At 39.0% G+C, this 25,992-nt stretch overlaps 1 protein-coding gene across 2 annotated transcripts in view; it reads left to right on the forward strand.

Moving 5' to 3' along the window:
• Ccdc50 (coiled-coil domain containing 50) overlaps positions 1-25,676 on the forward strand; it is a 50,574-nt gene extending 24,898 nt beyond the window's left edge. The window contains exons 5-12 of one of the 2 annotated variants that reach the window (XM_021184785.3): positions 4,410-4,527; positions 8,793-9,317; positions 15,489-15,604; positions 16,288-16,332; positions 16,418-16,522; positions 18,214-18,290; positions 24,443-24,549; positions 25,636-25,676. In XM_021184785.3, the coding sequence (XP_021040444.1) occupies positions 4,410-4,527; positions 8,793-9,317; positions 15,489-15,604; positions 16,288-16,332; positions 16,418-16,522; positions 18,214-18,290; positions 24,443-24,549; positions 25,636-25,655 (1,113 nt within the window). In that variant the 3' untranslated portion in view covers positions 25,656-25,676. The remainder of the gene's footprint in view (positions 1-4,409; positions 4,528-8,792; positions 9,318-15,488; positions 15,605-16,287; positions 16,333-16,417; positions 16,523-18,213; positions 18,291-24,442; positions 24,550-25,635) is intronic. The other variant, XM_021184786.3, reaches the window with a different exon arrangement.
• Positions 25,677-25,992: the final 316 nt, after the last annotated feature.

The raw sequence follows: 25,992 nt of genomic DNA on the forward strand, positions 1-25,992 counted from the left end.
ACTAACTAATAAAGTAGAGTAGCAATCCAAATGAGTGCTTTTGATGCCCTCTTTCACCCCTATTACTGCCAGTCGTGTAAAGCTCATTATTTTTAGATTATCTTTTCATTTTTAACTAAAAAATGTCTTTCTTTGAAAACCTATTATGAATTGTAAGACAGAGGTGAAACCCTTCTGTAGTGTAAAATTTCCCTAAATTGCTCAGCCTTATGGTTCAGGAGAGTGTTCCCTCTGGGAAAGGTCTGAGGCTGCCTGGGCTAGGTTAGTGGCTATGCTAGAATAATGAGCTGCCATGCTCTGCATTATTCTCCTGTGCTCTTCTACCAGATCGATGAGGTTAAGGGCCCTGGCCCTGTATTTGTATTTTCTACTGTTCAGAGCTTATTTAGCCCCTTCAAGAACATTTGTATGTATGTTTCATTGCTCCTCCCCCCACCTCCACCAGTTCTGCATTTCTATGCAGAAAACAGCAGGCCTCCCATGAAGTCAGCCAACCATGGCATTACAAGCTGCCCTTCCTCTTTTTTTTCATTCTTTCTGTAATTTTGTGGAGCAATACTGGTAATTGAACTCAGAGCCTTGGGGATGCTGGGGATACTTTTCCACTGAGCTGTACCCCCAGCCTTCAGTGTTCACTTTAAAGAGTTAACTACACTGCATGCTTTGGACCGAGTGCTTTACTTCATTTTGTTTGGAAGATCTGCTGAGACAGTGTGCTCTGTTTTGGATTCCGTGTTAACAGGAAGGGAACCGAAGATCACGAGTTTGTTCCTGTCAAGAATGATCAGTTGATTGGCAGCATCAAGTTCAGTGACTAGTACTAGCTGCCTGTAACTCCTTTCAGAGAAACCCTTTTTGTCTCTAGTCACCTACAGGAGTGCCTCAGGCTGCAGTGGAGCTGGAAGGTTGAAGGAGATCTCCCTTTGTGACCTGTGACCTGTAGTGCAGTGGCAACTTCCATTGACTCTGTATTATTCTTTTTTAAAATTAATTAATTAATTTTTTTAACCCTCCATATTTTATTCCCCTCCCACAGACCCTCCCACTGTTCCACATCCCATACCTCCTTCCCACTTCTCCTGTCTCCACCCCTCATTCAACCTGACCGCTAAACTCCCTGGGGTCTCCAGTCTCTTGAGGGTTAGGTGCATCACCTCTGAATGAACACAGAATCAGAAGTCCTCTACTGTATGTGTGTTAGGGGCCTCATATCAGCTGGTGTATGCTGTCTGTTTAGTTCTCAGGGGTCCAGATTAATTGAGACTGCTGGTCCTCCTACAGGATCGCCCTTCTCCTCAGCTTCTTTCAGCCTTCCCAACAACAGGGGTCAGCTGCTTCTGTCCATTGGTTGGGTGCAAATATCTGCATCCGACTCTTTCAGCTGCTTGTTGGGTCTTCTGGCAGACAGGACATGCTAGCTCCCTTTTTGTGAGTGCTCCATAGCCTCAGTAATAGTGTCAGGCCTTGGGACCTCTCCTTGAGCTGGATCCCACTTTGGGCCTGTCTCTGGACCTTCTTTTCCTCAGGCTCCTCTCCATTTCCATCCCTGTAATTCTTCCAGACAGGAACAATTATGGGTCAGAGTTGTGACTATGGGATCGCAACCCCATCCCTCACTTGGATATCCTGTCTTCCTGCTGGAGGTGGGCTCTATAAGTTCCCTCTCCCTACTGTTGAACACTTCATTTACGGTCCCTCCCTTTGAGTCCTGGGATTCTCTCACCTCCCAGGTCTTTGGTGCATTCTGTGGGAGGGAGGTGTCCCCCAACCTTCTACCTCCTAAGGTTGCCTGTTTTCATTCTTTCTGCTGGCCATCAGGACTTCAGTCCTTTTCCTTCACCAGCCTACCACGACCACTTTTCCTCCCAGGTCCCTCCCTCCCCACTTGTGATTGCTTTCTTCTTTCTCCCAAGTGCTCAGACAGGGCCTGTGCATTCCAGGCAGAAGTTTACCTTTGTACCTTCTCTTTTACTGTTAACATAGCAGTATTTCTGTGAAAAGCTGATTCAGAATCACCACCAAAAATTAAAAATCTTATCATTTTTAGATATAAAAATTGTAAAAATACAATCTTAATAGAATTTCATAAAATTATAAAACTTTTAATTGTATTGTAAAAGTACAAATTTTATAATTAAATTATAAGTCAGTTTATTAAGTTGTGGAGCTTGCTATTTCTTTGCAAATCCTAATCATATATTTGGATGAAAAACATAAATATATATATTTTAGAAATTATGTTAGAATTAGCTTTAGGTAAACTTTGACTCTATAGATTTAACTAGCTTTATAGTTTTTCTAAATTGAAATTTGTATTTTTACTTATTCACTTTCCATCCCACTAATTGCCCCCATCCTGGTCACCCCCTCCCACAATTTTTCCCCATCCCCCTCCTCTTCTCTTCTGAGGGGATGGGGCCCCTCTGGGTATCCCCCAATCCTGGTGTCTCTGTGAGGCTAGGGACTTCCTCTTCTACTCAGGCCAGACAAAACAGCCAGCTAGAAGAAAATATCTCAGTCAGGCACAACTTTTGTGATAGTCCCCGCTCCAGTTGTTTGGGACCCACATGAAGACCAAGCTGCACATCTACATATGAGGGAGGAGGCTTAGGCCCAGCCTGTATATGTTCTTTGGTGATTCAGTGTCTGTGAGCCCCCAAGGGTTGAGGTTAGTTGACTCTGTTGGTCTTCCTGTGGTGTTCCTATCCCCTTAGGGCCCCAGAATCCTTCTTCTTATTCTTCCAGAGGATTCCCCAAGCTCCATTCACTGTTTGGCTTTCGGTGTCTGTATCTGTCTGGGTCAGATGCTAGGTGGAGCCTCTCAGAGGACAACATGCTCCTGTCTGAAAGCATAACAGAGTATCATTAATAGTATTAGGGACTCGTGCTTGCCCATGGGATGGGTCTCATATTGGGCTGGTTGTTCATTGGCAATTTCCTCATTCTCTGTCCCATTTCCTATCCCTGTATTTCTTGTAGACAGGATAAATTTTGGGTTGAAACTTTTGTGGTTTGGTTGGTGTCTCCATTGCTCCACTGGGTTTCCTGCTTAGCTATAGGAGGTGGCCTCTTCAGGTTCTATATCCCCAGTTTAGTAAGTCACAGCTAATGTCACCCCCATTGATTCTTGAGCACTTCCCTTATCAAAGGTCTCTGTTTACTGCTGGAGGTGCCCCCACCTATTAACCCCCCCCCCCAAGTTACAGGTTTCCATTCATTTTTGTGGCTATATAGCAATTTCTCCTGTCTTTCAGCACATCTGACCCTGACCCCCCCATTCCCTACCCATTCTCCCTCCCTCCCAGTTCCCTCTCTTCTTCTGCATCTTATGCCTATCTTATTCCCCCTTCTAAGTGAGATGTAAGCATCCTCGCTTGGGCTTTCCTTCTTGTTTGGGTCTGTGGAGTGTAACATGGTAACTGTATTTTATGGCTGATATTCGCTTATAAGTGAGTACATACCATGCATGTCTTTTTTTAGATTGGGTTACCTCACTCAGGGTGATATTCTCAAGTTCCATCCATTTGTCTGCAAAATTCATGATGTCTTAGTTTTTAATAGTTGAATAGTATTCCATTGTGTAGATGTACCACATTTTCTTTATCCATTCTTCAGTTGAGGGACAGCTAGGTTGTTTCCAGTTTCTGGCTATTATGAATAAAGCTGCTATGAATATAGTTGAGCAAGTATCTTTGTGGGATGCTGGAACATCTTTTGGATATATGCCCAGGAATGATATAGCTGGGTCTTGAGGTAGAACTATTCCCAGTTTTCTGAGAAACTGCCAAATTGATTACCATATTGGTTGTATAAGTTTGTACTCACCCAACAATGAAGAAGTGTTCCCCTTGCTCCACATCATTGCCACCATGTGCTCTCTTGAGTTTTTTATCTTATCCATTCTGATAGGAGCCTCAGAAATACTTTAATTTGCATTTCCCTTATGAATAGAACTTGGAACATTTGTTTAAGTGCTTCTCAGCCATTCACGATTCCTCTGTTGAGAATTCTCTATTTAGTTCGGTATAACTTTTTTTTTTTTTAATTGGGTTATTTTGGTTGTTGGTGTCTAACTTCCTTAGTTCTTTATAAATTTTGGATAATATCCTTCTGTCAGATGTAGGATTCTTGAAGATTCTTTCCCAATCTCTAGATTGGGACAAATCAGCAGATTTGCCCTATGTAGTGTCCTTTGCCTTACATGATATCTCATTTACCAATTGTTGGTCTTAGAGCCTGAGCCATTGGTACATTTTTATTGAGGAAAAATAAAGCCCAGCTTGCCTTTCTGCATGGAAGTCTGAAGAATCTTCGTCACGGAGAAGAGCTGACAGGGGAGTCTAGTTTCACTATGTCAACCTTGTTCACTCTCTGATGATCTTGTTTTCTCCTCTATTTTACTTTTTTAGGACATAGCACGTCTTTTGCAAGAGAAGGAACTACAGGAGGAGAAAAGGAGGAAGAAACACACTCCAGAGTTTTCTGGGGGCAGTGCTTTTGGAGATAACTACTATTATGAGGATGGAGGTAACAGCCAATGCCTGCATTTGACCTTCTCTGTCCTTAGCCTCAGCTACAGAACTCCTTTTTCATTTGGTCCATAAATCAGCTGAGGAGCTTGGAGACATATCTCTTATCCTCAGGCCCTGAGTACAGTGTAGATTTGTGGCAATGTTCTATTTGATTTTAGAATTTATATTTTATTTTGTTTTAATGAACGACTGTATTTCACATTTGTGACAGTTGTCTTTTTGACTTAGAACTTGAACATGGCTTTGTAACGTTGATGCACTCCTTTGTGATAAAGCCATTGTAGCGTTGTACTATTTCCTAAGTGCAAAACTTGTGGTAGAGAAAATGGTGGGTGTGGCTTAGGAGGTAACATTTTCCTCAAAGACGACTTAGCAGTGCTGTTTGAGTGCAGAAAGAGTGTCATGCATCAGTCACTGGGTAAGAGCTTTGTCCGCCCTTTCCTTTCTCTGATGACTTGCAGTACCAGACTGGGCAATCCACCGTTTACTGTTGTTCTTGATTCCTCTGCTGCTTCATTACTGCATAGAATAATTGGTGAGGGAAAGAACTTCCTCTGGAGTCCCATGTTGTATTGCCTGCTTTTCAGTGTGGTGGTGGTGACACTGCAGTAGTGCAGATCATCTTCAGAGTGTGTTGGGAACAGAACATTTGCAAACAAAAAACTTAGTTCAGCTCTCTCAGAGATTTAGCAAATGAAGGACATTTCTTCTATTTTCATGTGTTATTGATTTTTGAGGTTCAATTTGAAGATTATACTTGCAGAAATACCAGTGAACAAAACTAAAAACAACTTAGCGAGTAAAAAATTTCAGATCAGTGATCCTAGAGTGTTTAGAAAACCAGTTACCAGCTTCTTTTAAAGAATTCTGTCTCATGAAAGTAAGTGTGCTTTTGCCTTTAATAAGCAGAAGGGAGTGTGTGTGTATTATTATAGTTTGAGAATAATACTGCCCAGCTGCCTCCTCCCCAATTTTTTTTTCTAACAAGACTGTAATTAGCAGTCACCTCTTTGGCCTGTTTGGAAAGTAAATTGATTTTGATTTCCTCCTCCGTAAGCTCAACTCTTTTGTTTTTTAAATTGCTATCTTTATTCATTTTTCTTCTGACATTGTATATTGCATCTTACACAAAGAAAAATTATTACCAATGTTTTATATAATAGGATCCAGGAGTTATAAAGTTATTCTAGTGTGGAATCAAATCTTAGAAATGTAGAATTTTAGTGGTGGTGGCTTTTATTTTTTTAATTTTTAAATTTGCTTTCAAAGTGTGTTCAATATAACAAAAATTACTCAAATTTTTAAATTTTATTTTATGTGTATGAGTGTTTGCCTTCAAGTATGTCTGTGCATTCCATGTGCCATGGAGGCCGGAAGAAGGGGTCAGATCCCCTGGAACTAGATTTAAAGATGGTTTTGAGTCACCCAGTGGGTGCTGGGAATCAAACCTGGGTCCTCTGGAGGAATGTTCTTTACCACTTGAGTCATCTTTTCAGCCCCTCCATTTTAAGAGTCTGAAAAACATTAGTCAACTAAAATGTCCATTTTAGGTCCTTAAACCCTAATACTAACTTTAGCTGCTACTCAGACTTTATGATAGGAGACTATTTAAATATTTTGTGGTTTTTGTTTTTTGGCTTTGGGGTTGGTTTTGTTTTGTTTTGTTTTTTCCTTGTTTTTGTTTCTTTTTTTTTTTTCTTTTCAGGATCCCAAAATTTATATTTATTTTATTTACTTTTATAAAGTTGTAGAGAGTAGAATAAGTGCTTGTTTCAAGGTATTTGAGAGTATTAAGAAATAGCAAGTGTTGGTTCCTCTGAACTTGTATAGACACTGGTATTTCCTTTAGCTCGGCTATAGTGAGGGTTTTTTTTTTATAGTTCTCATTTGCGGCCTTTGCGGTAGACCACGTTGGATTACATAGGGAGTATGCTGTTCACCTTATCTTTACAAAGCACTCCTTATATGCTTTATGTATGGGTTCTTTCCCAACACACACGATCAATTGAGCAATTCTTAGATTGTGCCTTTTTGTCTTTTTTAAATCAGTTTTTTCCTTAATTATGCAATAATCATAAGTGTGTCAATATGTTTGCCCTTTCAGCTTTTGCTGTACATAAGCTTTAATTAATCATAAAAGTGATCAACTATAGATTATAAATTTGAAATTATCCAAAACATTTGTGAGATGTTTGTAGAAAAATAGCACAGATTATTCGTTTGTAAATTTATGCTTTTCTTCAGAGTCACTTGCTTTGTATCATGTTCATATTTGTGATTGTCTCTTACCTACAATAACCTGTGAAGATTATTATTTCAGCTTCTTAGGAAAATTTGTAGTTTGACTTCTGGCATTTTTCTTATTTATAAAATGAAATTTTAAAATATATATTTCTTACATAGATTCTGAAAAGATCAAATAATGAGGTTTTGATGAATGACTTGTAATTTTAAAGTTTATTTAAAGTGTACTGTACATGCATACTATATAAATACATATATACATACATATGTAGATACATATGGATATGCATATTGTTTAAATAAAAACTTCCTTTGAATGAGAAACATGGAGGCACACACTTAAAATGTATACATGTGTATATGTGTGTGTGTGTGCCATAGGTACCACACACAGATTGCCAATGAAGACGTTAATGTTATTTGCCAGATAACTTGGTCTCAAGAACATCTAAGTCTCTCTCTGCAACCAGAGGGGTTGGAAAGGATTTGGGTAGAGTCTTTAACTGTGGTTTCCCCTACACTAGATTGAAAGATGCTGTTTTAGGTAAACTATAGAAAATACAACTCCTCTCAATACCTGTTCAGGAGAAATTAAAACTAAATCATACTTTCATAAATTCATGCACAAACAAAAATCTTTGGTTTTGCTGTGAGCTTAATGATGGACTCCACTCACACAGCTCCATAAATAGGCTGGTACTGATACTGTAAACCACCTCTCTGAATTAGGGCACCAGTATTATATTCATTCTTTGGAGTAGCCAATTCTTTATCTGTTATGAAAACAGTTAATGAACGTCAAAAGAACAGATGTTTTTACTGTAGAAACTGCTACATCTCAGTTAATTTTATGTCAATTACAAATTTGACTATGAACTCTGGATAAAATAAGTGTTGAATTTATGTAAAGACTTTCCTTCTTTATATAAATAGCAGTGTTTTTACATCCTTTCTTTAGATTAGAGTCCAACAACACAGCTCAACAAAATCCCCTTAAGTCCGCCTACTCATGGAAGCTGTTTCCAAGTTCAGCAAATGACTGATTATAGCAAGGAACAGCTTAGTTATCTGAGCATCTTTTCACGGAATAAGAATTTGTTTTTAACTATTTCAGAAGGGTTGTTAAATGCTTTAGAAATGCTAAAATTACTATGGCCTTGCAAAGTGCTTATTAATTTCTTTTCTTGTTTTTATAATATACTTGGACCTTATAAGATCCTATAAAAGCCCCTATGTACATGGTGGGCTGTTTTGTTTTTTGAACTAGGGACTTGTATTTATAGCTTATACTTTATTTTTAGATGTAGAAGATAGTATGGGTGATTTTGGAATATATTTGGAAGATGACCCCTGCTCATGTATGCCATATGGCATTCCTCTTTTAGTTTTTTCCTTGCAAAGATTCAACTTAAATAAGGAACAAAATTAGCTCAGAATAACAACTCATTTACTTCTTAAAATTTCCTCCACTCTTCTCCTACTCCACTGAACTATAGTAGTAGGCTGCTCCGGAAGTGTGTGGGCATGATTGTTCTGGACACATGGCGGAGATCAGTGAGCCATTTTGAACTAAGCAGCAGTCAGGAACATTGTTCTTTCTCTTTACTCTCACTTCAGTGATGATGTGTTCTCACCCCATTTAAAAACACAATAAAACCACTGTTTTACAAAACTTCACAACCTCTGTTAGCACCTATTTCAGCTGCTAGATGGCTTTATAAAGTAGAATTGTCCATCATTTTGTTATTGGCAAATATGAACATGCTAAGCTCTTCTTAATCATGATCAGATTCTTTTAGATTCAAATTATTTTACTTATGTTTTGCTTTTTACCTTTTGGCTATGTATGCATGGACCATTCCAGTATTCATCTCCAAATCTCAATCTGTAAACATTTCAAAACAATTTTATTCACCTAAAATATATATTAGTGTGGGGTCCCAACTCCCTTTGTAATGAATTTATACTCTCATTAAGTCATCCATTTTTATTTTTATACCCTTTACCTCCACTCAGACCAGTCAAGGTCAAGGAGGGACAGGGAACTGGGTTCTGGACACTCAAAGTTTTGTAGACTCCAAAACGATGGGAAGACTGTAAGGCAGAAGGAGAAACCAAGGCATCGGCAGAAGAACTTGGAAGATCTGGAAGAACACAACCCATCAGAGAGATCCCTGCCTTCTCCTACCTGGGGCAGAGGGAGGGATGATGCCCAGACTGCCTGTGAGCAGCAGGAAAGAAAGCGATCTGGTCAGGAGAGGCTCTGGAAACCTCCACTTCCGAAGATCCGAGGGGAGGTATTTCTGAGCATTGACTCTGAAGACCTGGAAGCTGACTGTAGCTCTGGAACTCGGAGTCCGGAAAAGCAGTCTCATCACCATGGCAGACTTTCACCCAAGTCTTCACAGAAAACAGGACTTCCCTGTAAGGAAATTGTATATGGGCGGGATCTTGGGCAAGGTGACCACAGAGAAAGGAGACATAGGCCCAGGACTTCTCCCTTCTCAGAAGATAAAGAACTTCGCCACCACCATGTTGCAGGTAATGGGTTGCCCTGTTGGAAGTCCTGTATCTAAAGCTCTTCCGTTTAATAAGCGTCTTAAGCAACCTTCATCTCTATTCAATCTGAACTCCTGTCTTTAAAAGGAGTCTTTGTGTGAGATACTATATGAGGTGTCTGGTTGATCTTAGGTCCGTAGGAAGAAGGAAAGGCCTGTACTATCTCCAGGAAGCATGTGCTGCATTCTTAGGGGCTTCCCCTGGGCCTCATTGGAAGAGTGCCCATCCCAGGTACTAGTCATTGTTTGCCACAGCCTTGCATAAGATACTCTCATTCTGCATTGAAACTTCTTGACTGTTTGGTTTAAATGAACTGAGTTTATTAAAATGAACTGAGAAGGTATGGTTGTAGTTGACATCTGTGTTTGTCTAGTGTAGTTCCAGTGGGTCTAGAAGTACTGTATTCTCTTGGTCTCTCATCATCTCACCCAGGAGTGAGATGTTACTTAGGCTGTCTTTTAGAGTAGTGTCAAAGAGCGGACATACAGCTCATCTCTATCAGGGACATTTGGGCAGGAGATAACTAGCACAGGGTACTGAAAGTTCTGGGTGGGCTTGGAAGAGTTTTAAACCTAGAAGTAATAATGTAATTAAAGCTTAAAATCACTGTTTTCAGTTAAGTTTTGTTTGAATATGCACTCTTCACTCTACAGTTGTTGTTCTGAGTACCAAGATATACAAGCTGTCAATACCTGTAAAGAAATGAGGAGGGTATGGGCTCGGTGGTTGCTCGGTGGGTGAAGCACTTCCTACATGAGTATGAAAACTAGAGACTGCCATATCCAGGGATCCATCCCATAATCAGCCTCCAAACACTGACACCATTGCATACACTAGCAAGATTTTGCTAATAGGACCCTGATATAGCTGTCTCTAGTGAGACTACTCCGGGGCCTAGCAAACACAGAAGTGGATGCTCACAGTCATCTATAGGATGGAACACAGGGCCCCCAATGGAGGAGCTAGAGAAAGTACCCAAGGAGATCTGCAAAAGTACTAAAGGGATCTGCAACCCTATAGGTGCAACAACATTATGAGCTAACCAGTACCCCGGAGCTCTTTACTCTAGCTGCATATGTATCAAAAGATGCCCTAGTCAGCCATCACTGGAAAGAGAGGCCCATTGGACTTGCAAACTTTATATGCCCCAGTACAGGGGAACGCCAGGGCCACAAAGTGGGAGTGGGTGGGTAGGGGAGTAGAGGGGGGTATGGGGGACTTTTGGGATAGCATTGGAAATGTAATTGAGGAAAATACCAAATAAATAAATAAATAAATAAATAAATACCACCACCACTTCCCCCCCCCGCCCCCCCCCCCCAAAAAAAGGAAAACCTGACTTTAACTCTCTTGAACCCATAAAAAAGTCAGGTAGCCTTGACAGCTGCCTGCAATCCCTGTATTCAGGAGAAAAAGAGGGTTCCTAGAACAAGCTGGATAGCTAGCTACCCTAGCCAGAATAAAGAGAGAAAGAGAGAAGAAAGAAAGAAGCAAAAACCGAAAATACCCAATAACTGCTGGAGTCTGTACATACATACATACACACACACAAACACACACACATTACAAACACAGTACACCCCGTACACATGTATACTTTTATACCATATTTTTACCTGCAAAAAGTAAAGTTAAAAAGCCCAAACTTTAAAAGAGAAGAACTTAGTTTTGGGCCCCTCTGGTACTTAGATCTGTAGTGCATCATGGATGCAGTAGGCATACACTGTGCTGCCTGGAACATACTGAAGGAAGGCTTTTCTTGTGGCTCTAACACTGTCATGGTACCATGATGTGTGTCGTTTTAGTAGGTATAACATTCATCAGTCAGTTTCAGTCAGTGTTTACTAAGGTTTACAGAGATGGAAAGGTTATTGTAACAGGAGTATGAAGGAAGACCTGCCATGGTCAAAGCAAACTTTACTTGTGATTGAAAAACTAGTTTCTAGGTTGCATATTCATTAGACTATGTTGGCTTTCTTATCATATTTCATGTTAAAAGGACTTGATTATAAGAAAATTTAAATTGCAGTTTAGCAAGCTATATTGAATACAACATATATTGTTGCTTTGAGTTTTATGTCAGTGTTTAAGCTTCAGAGGCAGATGGATATATTTAAAGATGTGTACGTAAACATTTTTATATTTGATGTGTCATGTTAGGGAGGCATGAACAAAGAACTGGGAGACTAGAGCGAGTATGCTGCAGTTCATAAAATAGGTTTATAAAAAAGTTACACTATAGCTAGATTACACTTGTGGGGTTGGAGAAGAGATATGGTGATTCCATTGATCTCTAAGTTCAGATTCTGTGAACCTGATATGAATGTGCTCACTTGAAAGGCCAATTAACCTTTGGTGCATTGACTTATGTGCTAGGGCTTTCAAGCAGATTTGAGCACCAGAAATTAAGCAGAATTAGAGTCTCTAGTACTGGAGCCGTAAGTAAATGTATGCTCTGTTAGCACAGGGTTTAGAGAACAGTGTGGCCATAGCTGAAAGGATTACTGTGTGCAGTGCATGCTGCTTTTCACTTTATACTCAGCCAGCTTCAGACTTTAGGCTTCCCAGGTCCTGTTGGGGTTTGATTTTTGAACCTTCTTGGAGTAGTTAGGAGAGAACATTAAGAAATCAGAGTTAGGTATTGGTGTCAGCTCTTGCTGTTAAAAACAGCTAGAGTTCTTAAAGATGTGGTATATGCCAGATTTGCCAGATTCTATTTCAGATAATGATGAATAAACTTAGCAGGAGGACAGACAACACTGAGTCCAAGAGCATTTGCAGAATAGGTGTGCAAGAAATCAGATGAGAATTAAATTGCTAAATTACAGCAAGGATTGATGGACTTTCCCTAACACAGTTAAACTGGGTCTGACTCTGAGAGGAGCTCACTGTGCTGTGCATCTGTGACAGCTCATTGGTTACACAGGCTATTCTTGCCTTCAGAACCTGACATTGTACTTACTGCTGTAAATTCCAGCCCAGGTACACTGTAATGTGCCCTAAATGTCAAATGCTTCTTATAAAATATGCATACTACACAATACCTTTAGTTCATACTTAGTGTAAATTTATCTTCAACACTAGTATTTGTGTTTCTCTTCAGTCACAGTAGTGGTACACACCTCTATCTATTTCCAGTACTTGGAAAACAGAAAATGGAGGCTCTTTGTGATTGGAAGGCCATCCTGGTCTACATAATGAGTTCTAGGACAGCTAGGACTTCATAATAAGCTCCTGTCTGGTGAGCTGTCCACTTCCATTTATGTTACTATATTAACTTTTATGTAAAGAGACTAGGTCATTTGAGTTTCTTTTGAGGAGTCTTTGTGTTCCCTGATGGCAGGATGTTAAGCAGAATGGATGAGGATGACTGTCTAGAAACTGGAGTGTTGCTTAGGGTAGAACACTTGCCCAGCAAGATCATCTGCAGTACCACACAACAAGAATAAGGGAAGGAGGAGGGAGATGGAGAGTGAGAAGGGAAAAATAAAGTGTAGCTCATTTACTTAAAAGTAGTTCCCAGGTTCTAGTTAGAGAGGCAAGATCCCCACTTACCTCTGTTTTTATACTGCTGACTTTCCAATGCACTGTATACTTAGATCATTTTTGTCACTTCAGGTGGGTAGGATACCCTATTAGGGAGGCCTGTCCTGTCTTGGGCTTGAAAGTTTCTAAGAAATGAATATTGCAAATGCCAGCAATTTGCAGGGATGTGAGTGAACTGTCATCACCTATGTAGTTGAGCCTGAGAGAGCTATTACTTTAATTGTGACTTCTGTTAATGAATTGCATTTATTCTTTCTAAATTTATAGTAGTTATAATCTTATAATTCTGTCCACTTAGTAATACTATTTATTCATTTGAATACATCTTTGTTAGAATTTTAAGTGAAATATTGTCAGTTAATTTTTTTGCGAATAGAAGAACCCACTTGTGGAAAATGTTACTTGTTTTGAAAGCTGAGTGTATGCACCTGTAGAATCTCAGACGTAATCTGTCATCCTCAGATGTTGCGGCCCGCCCGCGGTCCACAACATGAACGGTTCGACTGAAGAAGGGCAGTTCAGGCTGAAAGAGAGGTAACTAGATAGGGCGGAAGAAAAGAATGAAGCCAGGACAAACAGATTCTGTTCGAGGCTCAATTTAATATTTCCAGACACTCAGTTTATAAAGGAAGGGGGAGGGAACCCAATTTCCCGCCAAGTAACTCAGGGTCCAGTAGCAGGACGAACACGTGTGTGCCTCCAGACGGCAAAGGCAGGTTCCAGCAGTAGGTAGGCGTGGCAGGACGAATGAGCCGGTAGCTCCACCCTAGAGCAGGCAGGTTCCAGGCTGGGGGGAAGGGAGACCACACTCAGAGAGGCTTTAGGCTGCTCACTACACTTCTCTCTTCTTTAGGAGTGTGGTAAAACAATTACCCTTCACAGACTTTACCCAGGGCCAAGTGCCCTACTCAAATACATCTTTCTAAACATGCTCATGCAAATCATAATTCAGAGAATTGTATTTACCCAATTGCATATGCCCTATTCTTGAGACTATCTCAAAGCAGTGAGAAATGTGTTGTAAATCAGGACAGACCAGTGCAGGATTCAGCACCATTAGAGGTGATTGGTGGTGAACTGTATAGTCAGTCCTTGAGCTTTCTCTTTGTTTTTATGATAAGATTTTATAAGATAAACCAAATTCTCTAATTTATTTTTATTTTCATTTATTTATATGTATTAATAGCTTTGGAAACAAATTATTGAGTTATTTTTGCTATCTATTATTTTAATATGTGCTTATATTGATGACATAATACATTGAGCCAGTGATTCTATGTTTCGCAAAGATAAGAACCCATTACAAAGGCTTAAAATATATGCCCAAGGGAAGGGCTCACTCATCCTACACAAGTTAGAATATATGGTATTAGAGACAGTGTCTTTTTCTTTTCTTTTTCTTTTTCTTTTTCTTTTTCTTTTTCTTTTTCTTTTTCTTTTTCTTTTTCTTTTTCTTTTTTTTTTTTTTTTCCGAGACAGGGTTTCTCTGTATAGCCCTGGAACTCACTTTGTAGACCAGGCTGGCCTCGAACTCAGAAATCCACCTGCCTCTGCCTCCCGAGTGCTGGGATTAAAGGTGTGCGCCACCACGCCCGACAGAGACTGTGTCTTAATATACAAGCACTCAGAAGTGATTCTCATAGGTGTGGGAGGCTCTGACCAGTAGTTCAAAGAGAGAGTCTTTTAGAATAAATTAGGTGCCCCACCTGGTGTACATTTACTGATGGGTATACAAGATACCTGATCTATGGGTTTCCATTAAAAGGTTTTGTTATTTCTGAGGGCAATATAGTCATCCTATTGACTAACTGTAACTTATAAAAGCGTGCAAAGGAAAGTATCCACAATTTCACAATTTTGAAAAGACATTAACTTTTAGATTATTTGAAATATATAGAATGGTGTATGCTCCTATAACATTGCAAAATAACAAAGCATGATTGGCAGCCCTTTTCTCTAGAGGACTCAATTCTAAGGTCATTGCATTTTCTGATACTTCCTCTATATTTTGTTTTCTCTACAATTTTGTAATATCATTAGCAGATGGGTCAAAGCTGTGGGAAAGATCTAGAGCATTTTTTTTTTTTTTTTTTTTTTTTTTTTTTTTTGTATCAGACAGAGGGTGAGCAGGACCACTTTTGACAGGTTTTCACCACACTGGTAGACGGCCCTGACTGCTCTGCAGGAAGTGTACAGGCTAGACGAACACAGAGGAAGCTGTTGTGTTTGTTTACTTAGCCATATTAAAACTCTGATTCTGGAACCTTCTCTTCTGTGAATTCTCATTCTCAGTGGCTTTGTTTCTCTTTTCAGTTCCTGTTTTGATGACTCACTTTGGTTCTTGGTTCTTTCTGATGTTGAATAACTATATGAGAAATATTTCTACCATGTAGATTTTGGAAAATAACTTTGTTAAAATGTTTCAATTTTGCATACTACTATTTGATGTTCAGGAAACATTTATTTCAAATGTGCCCCATGGTGTAATCTACACACTGGAGGCACTGTCCTCAGTATTAAATGTTAAGGGAGAGTGTCTGTTTTGTAATATTTTTTGTCTTTTCAGAAAACAGCCCCAGTTACCTCATTGAATTGAGTTTTTTCTAGGAATGAAACCAAGAGGAATAAAAGAAGCTGTCTCTACTCCAGCACGAGCGAGTCACAGGGACCAGGAGTGGTATGATGCTGAAATTGCCCGGAAATTGCAAGAGGAAGAACTTTTGGTGAGTACATTTAAGGTAAAAGTTCAAACAAAGGGCTGTACGAGCTGAAGCATAATTCAGTTTTATAGTAAACACGATAGAGTTCCACTGTTGGCATTATGGCTCCCTCAGTGGAACTCTGTAACTTGAGTCATTCCTGGGGGTGGGGAGAATCAAGCCATTGGCAGTGCAGCAGAATGTACTCCCCCTTACCCAGGATTAAGTTCTATAATTTTGGTTATCTGATATTGAAAATAAATACTTTGAGTGCATTATTCAATGTCGCATCTTCCATTACTGGGATTATTGAACTTTTCCTGTGACTGATTTGTAAATTAAACCATTTTGAGTTTATTTGCATTGGGAAAGTAGTCTTCACAGGGTTTGGCATTATCTGCAGTTTCTGGAAACAGCTTCACTTAGGCTATGTAGCTTAGTGCATAAGGAACCCTTCTACATCTGGTTGTAGGGATTGATAAGGCATTAGCAGCAGAACTCCATATTCTGATGTCTGCATTAATACATTTTGGTGTTCTCGAAAAATATTCTGTTGAGTAGGTTGCAAAGTATTTCTGTTCTGACTGGTGAAAGTATATCCACTGGCCAACAACTTCAGGGATTCAACTACAATTCCAGTTGATTTTCTATAAGATATTTTAAATGGACAGCACATCTTCCAGTTGTTTGTTGTTTTTGATTCGCAGGCTACCCATGTGGACATGAGAGCAGCTCAGGTTGCCCAGGATGAGGTCAGTTCCCATCAATAAGGTTTCCCTACATTGTGAGAAACAACCTCAAATCTGGAATTAATGCCATTGCCTGTGTCTTGCTTAGGAAATTGCTCGACTTCTAATGGCTGAAGAAAAAAAAGCTTACAAGAAAGCCAAAGAGCGAGAAAAGTCATCTTTGGACAAAAGGAAACATGACCCTGAGTGCAAGGTAATGTGGGGGCCCTTTTTTGTTTTGCTTTATTTTTAAATCAGCAATAAAATGAGAAGTGAAAACAGGTTTCTGTTTTCAGGATAAGCTCTGGAAACCTATTTTGATATGTAAAAATACATGCATTGCATGCGTGACTAATGTGTCTTGGTTGTTTCACAATGAAACATGTCATTGAATTTATACTGCTAAGTTTGCAAAGCACATTTTTAATCATTTTCAGACTGACTCAGGTTCAGGGATCTGATTTTATCGAATTACATCGCAAAAGGATGCACTGTGTTCCTTCAGATCCACCCCAGTGGCCTGTACTTGCTCTGTGCCCTCAGTGTGCCTGCATTGTCCTTCTCCCCTCCAGAAACCTTTTTCTTGTTTTCATAGATGGTGACTGACAAGTAAATGCATGTCCCTAGCACCAACTGCTTATGTCCTAGTACAACAATGCTTGCGCAGGACCTGCAACTATTACCCTTTCCCTTGTTAATCAGACATTGTTGCACATTATTTTTCTCCTGTCAATTAATCTAATTGTTGTGTACAATGGTTGCAAGTTAAATTTGACAATCAGTATTTGTGTGAAAAGGTCTCTTTTCCTGACCGTGAGAGGAAGACAACCAGTTATGTTGGTGCACAATGATAGGATATACTCAAGAGTCAGAGGCAGGGGTCACTAGAATAAGAAAAATGATGGACGGCAAACAAAAATGCAAAGCGAAGTAGTGTGGAAGTAAAGAGGAAGAGGATTCAGGTCGTCAGGCTCTGGGAAGCAGAGTTTGTACTAGCTTGGGAACTTGGAGCCTAGAGTGTGGACACATGACATGTCTCATCTCTGTACTGTTGTCTGCATATTCCTTATCTCCGTGTCTGGTCCTGCCTCATAGTGTCAGCAATTATTGTGAGGCAAAAATACCTCAAAACTATGCTGATAATGTCACTTAGCCCTTTTTCTTTACTTGTTGCTAAGCATCAGTCTTAAAACCAATGGAAGTAATATTTGCATTTTAATTATATTTCTTCAGTCCACTCATCTTTACAATTCAGGATGTGTTCTAACATATTTGATTTTGGTTAAGCATTCTCAAATGTTCTGTTACATAAAAGAAGCCACGGATGCTTAGATTCTTTAACCAAGAAAAGATACTTTACTTTTTATGAATTACAAATCAAAGAACAGGACCATCTTTCTAGCAAGTATCCCCCTTTTGCCATTTTTAGATTCTGTAACTGCTATTGGTATAAATTTTTTCTTAGAAATTTTACTTGAAATATGTTTTAGTGGCTGGCTGGTAAACCTTTGCCCTAAGTTGGATACACAGAGAGGAGCTTAAGAGCTCAAATCCATATTTCATCCACATTGTTTTCTAGTTCTGGTCAGCTGTGCAGCACCTTTGTTACTTACTGTGTCTGCACATGACTTCGAGGTTCACAGGGTGTGTGTGTGTGTATGTTTGTGTTTGAATGTATGTGCATTTGAGCACATATGTGCTTGTGCATGCGTCTGTGTGTTTGTGTGACCCACTCATTTGATTAGCCAGCAGACCAGTTTGTACCAGACCATTGTGTCTCAATTTTTGACTTGAATAATTGTATATAGAAATATTTTATTCAGCTAAATGTATCCTGAAATCCTTAAAGGAAAGCTTTATAAACTTTTCTTTCCTTTTGTTTGGTGTTTGTTTTTCTGTCCACAGTCAAAAGCAAAGTCAGCCCACTCAAAGTCAAAAGAGGGCGATGAAACACAGCGTTCCAAGATTGACAGGCCATCAAGGTAAGATGACTCCTGCAAAGGAGAATGAGGAAGTTAGCTTTGGGTTAGTGAGGACCTGTCGGTTCTCTGAGAAGACTGTCCTTCCAGTGGTGAGCCAAAAATCTACAACTGTTAGTTTCAAATGTCAAAGGGTTATTTTCAAACCCTACTCAGAATCTTACATTGGCAATAATCAGGTAAGGAAAATTTTAATAGACACTGGGATATAAAAGGAGAGATTCCTGTGTTAAGTCTGCTTCTTGGCATTTAAGGAGTTGTACCCTCAACTAGAAAGAGATGGAATTAACTAATTTCTACATTAAAATCTCAGATTTTAAATGTTTACTGAGGCTGAGAACATAGTTTACTGGATAAGAGCATTTAGGTGCACACCTGTGTTTGTCTGTCTGTGGTTGTGTGTGTATACAATTAATTGCTTTGTCTCAGTGTAGCAAGGAGCTGACTGTGCTCAGTGTTCTTCCTGACTTACAGTCACAGTGTTGAGGAACGGCTGTCTTTTCACCATTACTAGTCAACAGTTGAGTCTGAAGAAGAAAGTTCTATTTTCTTTATTATTTATATTGTCTTCCCAGAATGTTTGATCAAAATATGAAGAGAAGGCTTAAACATAGAAGGATGGCATGGATAAAACAGGGGAGGAGAATAGGGAAAGTTCTATCCATGGGAATAATCTATAGTTAAATAGGAACAAGAAACTTTGGTGTTTAGCAAGAGGCAGACTATAACTAAATTATGATTTGTACACTTTAAGCCCCTAGATGAAAGTGTATTGAAAGCTTTCACTATAAAGAATGGATTGGAACTGGAGAGATGGCTCACAGAGGACCTGGCTTCAGTTGCTCATCATCTGTGGGGTCGCTCACTATGATCTATAACTTCAGTTCAAGGGGACCTGTTGCTCTGTTCTAGCTTCTGACGGCTCCAAGTATGCACGTGGTTCACACATGAACTTGTAAGCAAATACTCATACACATAGAAACATTAATTACACCTAGGTCCCAGAGACAAAGCCACCAACCAAAGAGCATGCATGGATGAGCTGGTCTGTGGCACATATGTAGCAGAGGACCTCCTTGTCTGACCTCAGTGGGAAAGGATACACCTAACCCTGTAGAGACTTGATGTTCCAGGGAAGAGGGATGCAAAGGGGTGGAGGGTGGAAGAGGGTGGGTATGGGGGGGGGGAGCACCCTCTCAGAGGCAAGGGGAAGGCTAGATAGGAGGAAGAACTCTTGGAGGGAAGCAGGAAATGGGGGCAACCTTTGGAATATAAATAAAGTAATTTAAAAAAAAAAAGAAAGAAAGAAGAAAAAAATTAAAGGAAAATCTTTAGCCAGGCACAGTGGCACATAACTGTAATGCCAGCAATCCAAGAGGGAGAGAAATGGACAGGTCCCTGTGAGTTCATGGCAGTCCTGGGATACGTAGTGAATTTCAGGTCCATGGAGCTACATAGGAAAATCTAGTGTCAAAAAAACAAAAAACAAAACAAAAACAAAGAAATAAAACATTAAATTTAGATGTTAATGAAAGAAGAAGGAGGAGTAGGAGGGAGAGGAGGAGGAAGAAAGGAAGGAAGAAAGAAAGAAAAGAGAAAAAAAGAAAAAAGAAAAGAAAAGAAAAAAGAAAGAAAGAAATGATGGGGCTGGAACAGTGGCTCAGTGAAGAGCACTGCCTGCTCAGAGGACCCAGGCTTGATCATAGCACCCACATTGCATCTTGACTGTAACTCCAGTCCCAGAGCACTGCACACATGTTTTTATAGACATACATGCAAGAAAAACACCCATATGCGCACACACAAAATACAATAAAAAGAAAAAAGAGAGGTAGGTATGTTTAATCACATTTGCATGATAAACAAGATACATGTACCTTGTAAATATGTCTATTTTGATGTTTCTATGTATCCATTAAAATTAGTTTAAATGAGCAAATAAGACCTGGGCTATACTCAGTTTGTAGAAGTATTACCTAGCATGAGAAAGCCTGGGTGTGATCCCAGCACTACAGAAACTGGGTATGTGTGTGTGTTGATCCTCACAGTAGGGAAGTTGAGGAAGATCAGAAAGTCAATGTCACTCTTGTCCATACAACACTCTTGTTCAAGGTAAGGATACAAGAAACCAGTTCTCAAGGAGAGGCTAAAACAAAAATAGGAAATGCACTATTTCAAAAGCTCTGAATTAACAAATTTTGGCTTATAATTCTCATTTAACATGTATTAAAATCACTGCACTTTGGAGACAGCCTACCTTGCATGCATGAGTTAGAGCTCTGATCCCCAAACTCATGCAAAACTGGTCATGCTTGTTGAGCACCTGTCCTTACACTTGGGAGGCAGAGATGGCATCTTCAACACAAGCTGGTTAGCTAGACTTGCTGACACTGGTAGGCCCTGTGTTTAGTGACTCTCTGCTGTAATGAAGAAAGTAGAAAGCTAAAGAGGGAGATATGAAACATTAACATCAAGCCTTCTCATGCACACATGTGTACAAACAGAAGTTTGAACACTTGGACGCATTTATATAATGTATGTATGTATGTAAAATAAGTTTTAAACATGTAAGATTTAGCTTATGTCCTTTCAAAGGTACGTACATTTCGATACTGGGTTTGAATTGCTCTGAGAACAGCAGTAAAATAATTGGTTTAAAATCTATTGCTCTTTAGCTTTTTCTAAGCATGTATAGAATGTTTATAATTCTGTACATTGCTACAGCATCCAAGCAAAGAAAAAGAAAGTCTGTTCTCAGGAGGTAAATATATGGTTTTTATGTAGCCAGATGGGTTCAAAACATTTTTAGGGGTGTTTTTATTCAGCCTCCAAAGTCCTTTGCTTCTACTGAACAGTAATATCTTCAACAAAAGATAAATAGGACTCTCTAGGATGACTGCTTGTAATGGTTAATCAAAATTAAAAATAAATTCTCAGAAAATAAATAGATCCTCTGAAGATTCCTATGAATATTGAAATGAACAACTGATCTTTTATCGTGCTGTTAGGAGTTAGAGTGAAGTGGCACACATAGAACGCTATGCCTTCTTCATGCTGAAAGCATTACTTGTTTTAAACATTATTTGCTAAAATACTGTGTATATGAGAAAATGAATGAATAAGGATTTTCTGAAACACTATTTCATAGTTTCAAACCTACTTAACAGCTTTGTGAGTGTGTGCCTGTTGCAGTGTCTGTTTTCTCTTTCACTTTTAATTATGATGGAAAGGTTAGGTTCCATTTACATAGACAGAGTTAGTATAAAAGAGAGCAGAGCCTGAGTTCCCATGGTTATTCTGTGTAATACTTCAGCTTAGCAGTGGCATCAGGCCACAAGAAAAGAACCATGTGAATCTTAGACTAGTCACTGTCAAAGTCCCCATTTCTTAGTTTATACTAAGTTATTTCCTCTTGTCTATGGAAATTAATAATCAGTCAGTAATGTGTATTAATTCTAAGTCAGAAACTTCAGGGGCATGCTTCTATACCTAGTGAGGCTGAGGCAGGAAGAGGTTGTGTTCTAAGCCTCTGCTGAAGAAAACTTGTTTGAAGAAAGAAAAACAAAACAAAACTCCAGCTCCAGGCTTTTATACTGAAAATGTCAGTTGCTTTTTGAGTTTTACTATAGAAAAGTCTAAAACTTTTACAAGTCTCCTTTCCTTTCTAGCACATTCATATGAATATTAACTGTATTTATCTGCACTTGGTCATCTTTTGATCATCCTAATACTTAGGGCTAAGATAAGAACCGTCTCTAAGAATGAACATTTCTTTGCTTTTTCGATAATTACCAAGGTCACTAGATGATTTGTTAAGTGACATGGGTAAAAACACTACGTACGAGAAGCCTAAGGAGCTGCTTAGCCTGACTCAGGTGCAGGCAACCAGATGCTGACTTTTGAAGTAAACTCTGAAGAACATTTAGCAGTTTTGCTAGTTAAAAATATAATTTTAAGGGAAGGAAGTGGGTAATTGTAACACAAGAACTACAGAATAAACTCTTGATTTGTAAGAGTTTTCCCATCTTTAATGATAAATAGCACTCACCTGGAAACAATCATCCTCATTGCAATATAATAGCGTAGGAAATAGCAAGTCTAGATATGGTCCTTGTATAGCCTGAGGAATCTGCTGCGATGGTCTGCTCTAGAAATGGCTGTGAAAACAAGGTGCGTTGGGTATGTTAATGTGGCAGGGGATATTTTGCTGGGTTCCACCCATAAACAAAGAACTGCAGGCAACTATTGGGGGCTGGGAGAAGGAGCAGGAGAGTTGGCTTTTTCCAGGATGAGCCAACTTGTCAGTTGTCCAGTGCACATTGGTCAGCTTGAAACAATATACACAAAAACAACACAAATGGACTCAACGGGTTATATTTCATATGTGTTTGTGTGTGTGTGTGTGTTTGTGCATTCATGTACATGTTATATACATATGTAATAAATATAATCAAAAGAAATCAATTTGAGGGTCAAGAGAGCATATCAGGCCTGAAGGAATGAAAAAGAAAAGGGAACAATGATGAAATTCTACTTCAATTAAAAATAAATATGTAATATTTGATAGCTACTGGGTCTGAGACCTGAGAATGTGTTGGAGTGAATTGCTTGTCCCTGCCTGGACATCTCAGTGTTCTTTTCTTCAGATTTAGGGCTCTCTGGTAAAATTCATGAAAAAGTAAGAGAACTCTCTGCCGCAGGGATAAACATACTCTCTTTTGGTCTTGGCTGCCATCCTTAGCCACCTTGTGAAGCTATGTCCTGAAGTCACTTGTTTTGTGTCAGTTCTTCCTAACAAGCCTTGTGTTACTGTCTAAGGTGTTAAGATTGTCAGTCAGCATTGAGAAAAGAAGCAAACAATAGACAATATTTGCAAGCACATGATTTGTGGTGAAAGTAAACTGTGCTTAAAGTGTTTTTATGCATATAGCATGAACAAGAATACAAAAAATATCAAAGTACATTTCCAAATGACATTTGAATGTTTGAGATACAAGAATAAACAGATCACTCTAGCAGGCCCTTAGTTCTCAGACTGTTGCTCTTTTGGCTTTGGGCTGCACAAAGTACAGATTTTGACCTACAGCTTCCCTTTGAAAATATATAGACACATGCCATATGTGCAGATACTGCTGCTCCTACGGATACACACACAGGTTTAGCTCTGCGTTGATCAGAGCACTGTTTCCGGAGTCTGCTTGATTCTGTTAACAGCTGTTTTCTCTCTAAGCTTAAGTGTGTGCACGTGGATCAGTCATTCACCTCATCTGAGCATTGTACCCCGCAGACTTATGTTGTAGGTCAGTTGAGCTCTGTGGAGTTCTCCCTGTACATACAGTTTGACCCTTTCCGATACCCAGGAGGAGGTTTCTGCTAAGGACAAAGAGAGAAATTCAGTGTTAGCTTTGATTTGGAGATTATATAATCAGTTTTTTACCAAACTGACTGGAACTTTTCAAGCCTCAACATATAATACAGTTATAGATCTAATCTATAACAGCTTTACAGGCTCCATGTTTTACTCAAAATGTAAGTATACCTTTGAAAACTCAAAGAATTAAGCTGTTTTGTCTTCCCATTTTCAACAATGCCAAATATTTGCATGAGTCTATATTAAACAATTAGTAAGTACTTAAAATAAAATTTTCCTTTTTGACATTTTCTTTCTCTGTGACATTAGACCTTTTACATGATTTGCATAGAAAGTTGCAAGTGTTTTAAGGAGGACTTTGCCACCTAGTGGATGAAGAACTGCTATTGCTCAAGAAAGTCCTCCCATTCTTGGAAGCTAGTTTGTGCCCTTTCGGACTTCTTGTTTTCTTCTTTACTTTCTTCATTAATTTATTCACTTCTTTCTTTCCTTGGTAAAACCTGGCAAGGTGGAGTAAATTAAGGGCAGGCTATAACTCATTCACTTAATGGTTCCGTAACAATGACTCATACATATTAGATATTGGAGAAAAATTTAGAGACTTAGACACATCAAGAATAGTAAGATAAAAATAAATTATTCAGAGACATGTAGCTATTGAGGAACAACGAGCATTCTGAAGCACTGGACACTTGGATTCTACAGAAGGTCTTTTGCTGTGCTGCTCAATGGAGCTGGAAGGGTGGTAGACATTTTAGATTCTTTAAATTCTGTTTGCCTGCAGACCACCGCCACCTACCATGATGGGCCTTGAGGATACGGACCCCACCCATTTTACAAACCAGCACAGTACAACACGGCATCTTCCAAAGTCAGAGTCCTCACAGAAAGGTAAGGACGTCTGTGTGACCAAGCTGAGATCCTCTTTGCAAGCCTCCTGTTACCATAGGAAATGAAATGCTGTTTTTTAACTCTGGGGTGGAAAAAGTAAGCCATCTGTTGCTCAGTGGTTATTAAACACAAGAAAGCCAAAAGTAAATCACTTTAAGTACAAGGCTTTGTACGTATTTACACTTTTCTCCAGGGAGAAGTTATTTTTCTCTCTTTAGCTTATTGGGGGGAATTGCAGTCCCACTCAGACTGGACTGCATAATCTGTATAGTTTAAACAACTGAAATCTGAAGGCTGTATGCGTATACACTATTAATCTAATTCCTACCCTCAGGGATGGCCATATATCATCCAACATGCTAGAAACAAGACTGTTTTAAGTTTTAAAACTTTTCTTTGAAACATATGCATAGGCTATCTCTAATTTCTCACTACTAATTGTTTGACTATTGAATGGCAAGGGAGGTACTCTTAGTCGGAAAAGTCTACATCTGAAATGTTTCAAAAGTCTGAAACTGTTTGAGGAGCTGTTGGATTTGCTCCTTCTGAACCTGAGTTTGTATTATTTGGGGACAGTATATGTCTGTCTGTCTGTCAGTCCTCAACATATATTTGCTGCAAAGTATTAAAATGACAAATTGATTCTGTACATGAATATTTTGTAAGCAAAAGATTTCTAAAACTGTAAGGAGTAGCCATTTAGAGTACATAGAAATGATATATATCTTGGGCAGGGAGACAGTAAATTAAAAATATTTTCATCTTTTTTCAATTTATTAAAACTTTATTATAAAGAACTTGCAAATGAAAATCTTTAGATAGCAAAATAAAGCAGATTCAAGGCTTATCCACCTCCATGAAATCATGTGGAGTTAGGAAGGCATTCAGACTTCATGTAGAGCTTCATGTTGGAGTTTACATGTTGACTGATAAGTATTTATTTTGCAGAATCAAAAATGTAAAAATCTGTGACAAAATTAAAACTGTAAAGACAGTTAGCTTTAAATTCTCTTTTCTGTCTCTCATACCTCCCCTTTCCCAATTACCTGGATTTTAATTGTTTTTTCCTTTTTCTCTTTTCCCTAGGCTTCCCTAATAAGCAGTAAAATAAAACAAACAAAAAGGGATCTGCCTCGAAAATGGACTTCTTATAGCACATATTACTGAAAGATACAACATGCATTCCACGTTGGCCGTTGTCCTTCTGTGTGCCATTGCTGGGAGTTGCTCTCAAGTGTTTTCTTAACTAAAAAAGTACTTCACTTTGTTTTAAACTTTTGGTAATTTTGGTCACTTTGGCAGTGTAAGAACGGTTTCATCTGAGTACTGGCCATCTCTTCTGTGGATATATTTCCTGGGATGTAATAATTCTGTAAAATGACAGTTGCTAGTCATAGGATATTGGCATCTACGGAACTGAGTTTCTTTATCAATTAGAAGTGC

The sequence above is a fragment of the Mus caroli genome, unplaced genomic scaffold, assembly GCF_978045245.1.
Source record: "Mus caroli unplaced genomic scaffold, Mus_caroli_1 scaffold_17, whole genome shotgun sequence".
Classification (NCBI taxonomy): Eukaryota; Metazoa; Chordata; class Mammalia; order Rodentia; family Muridae; genus Mus; species Mus caroli.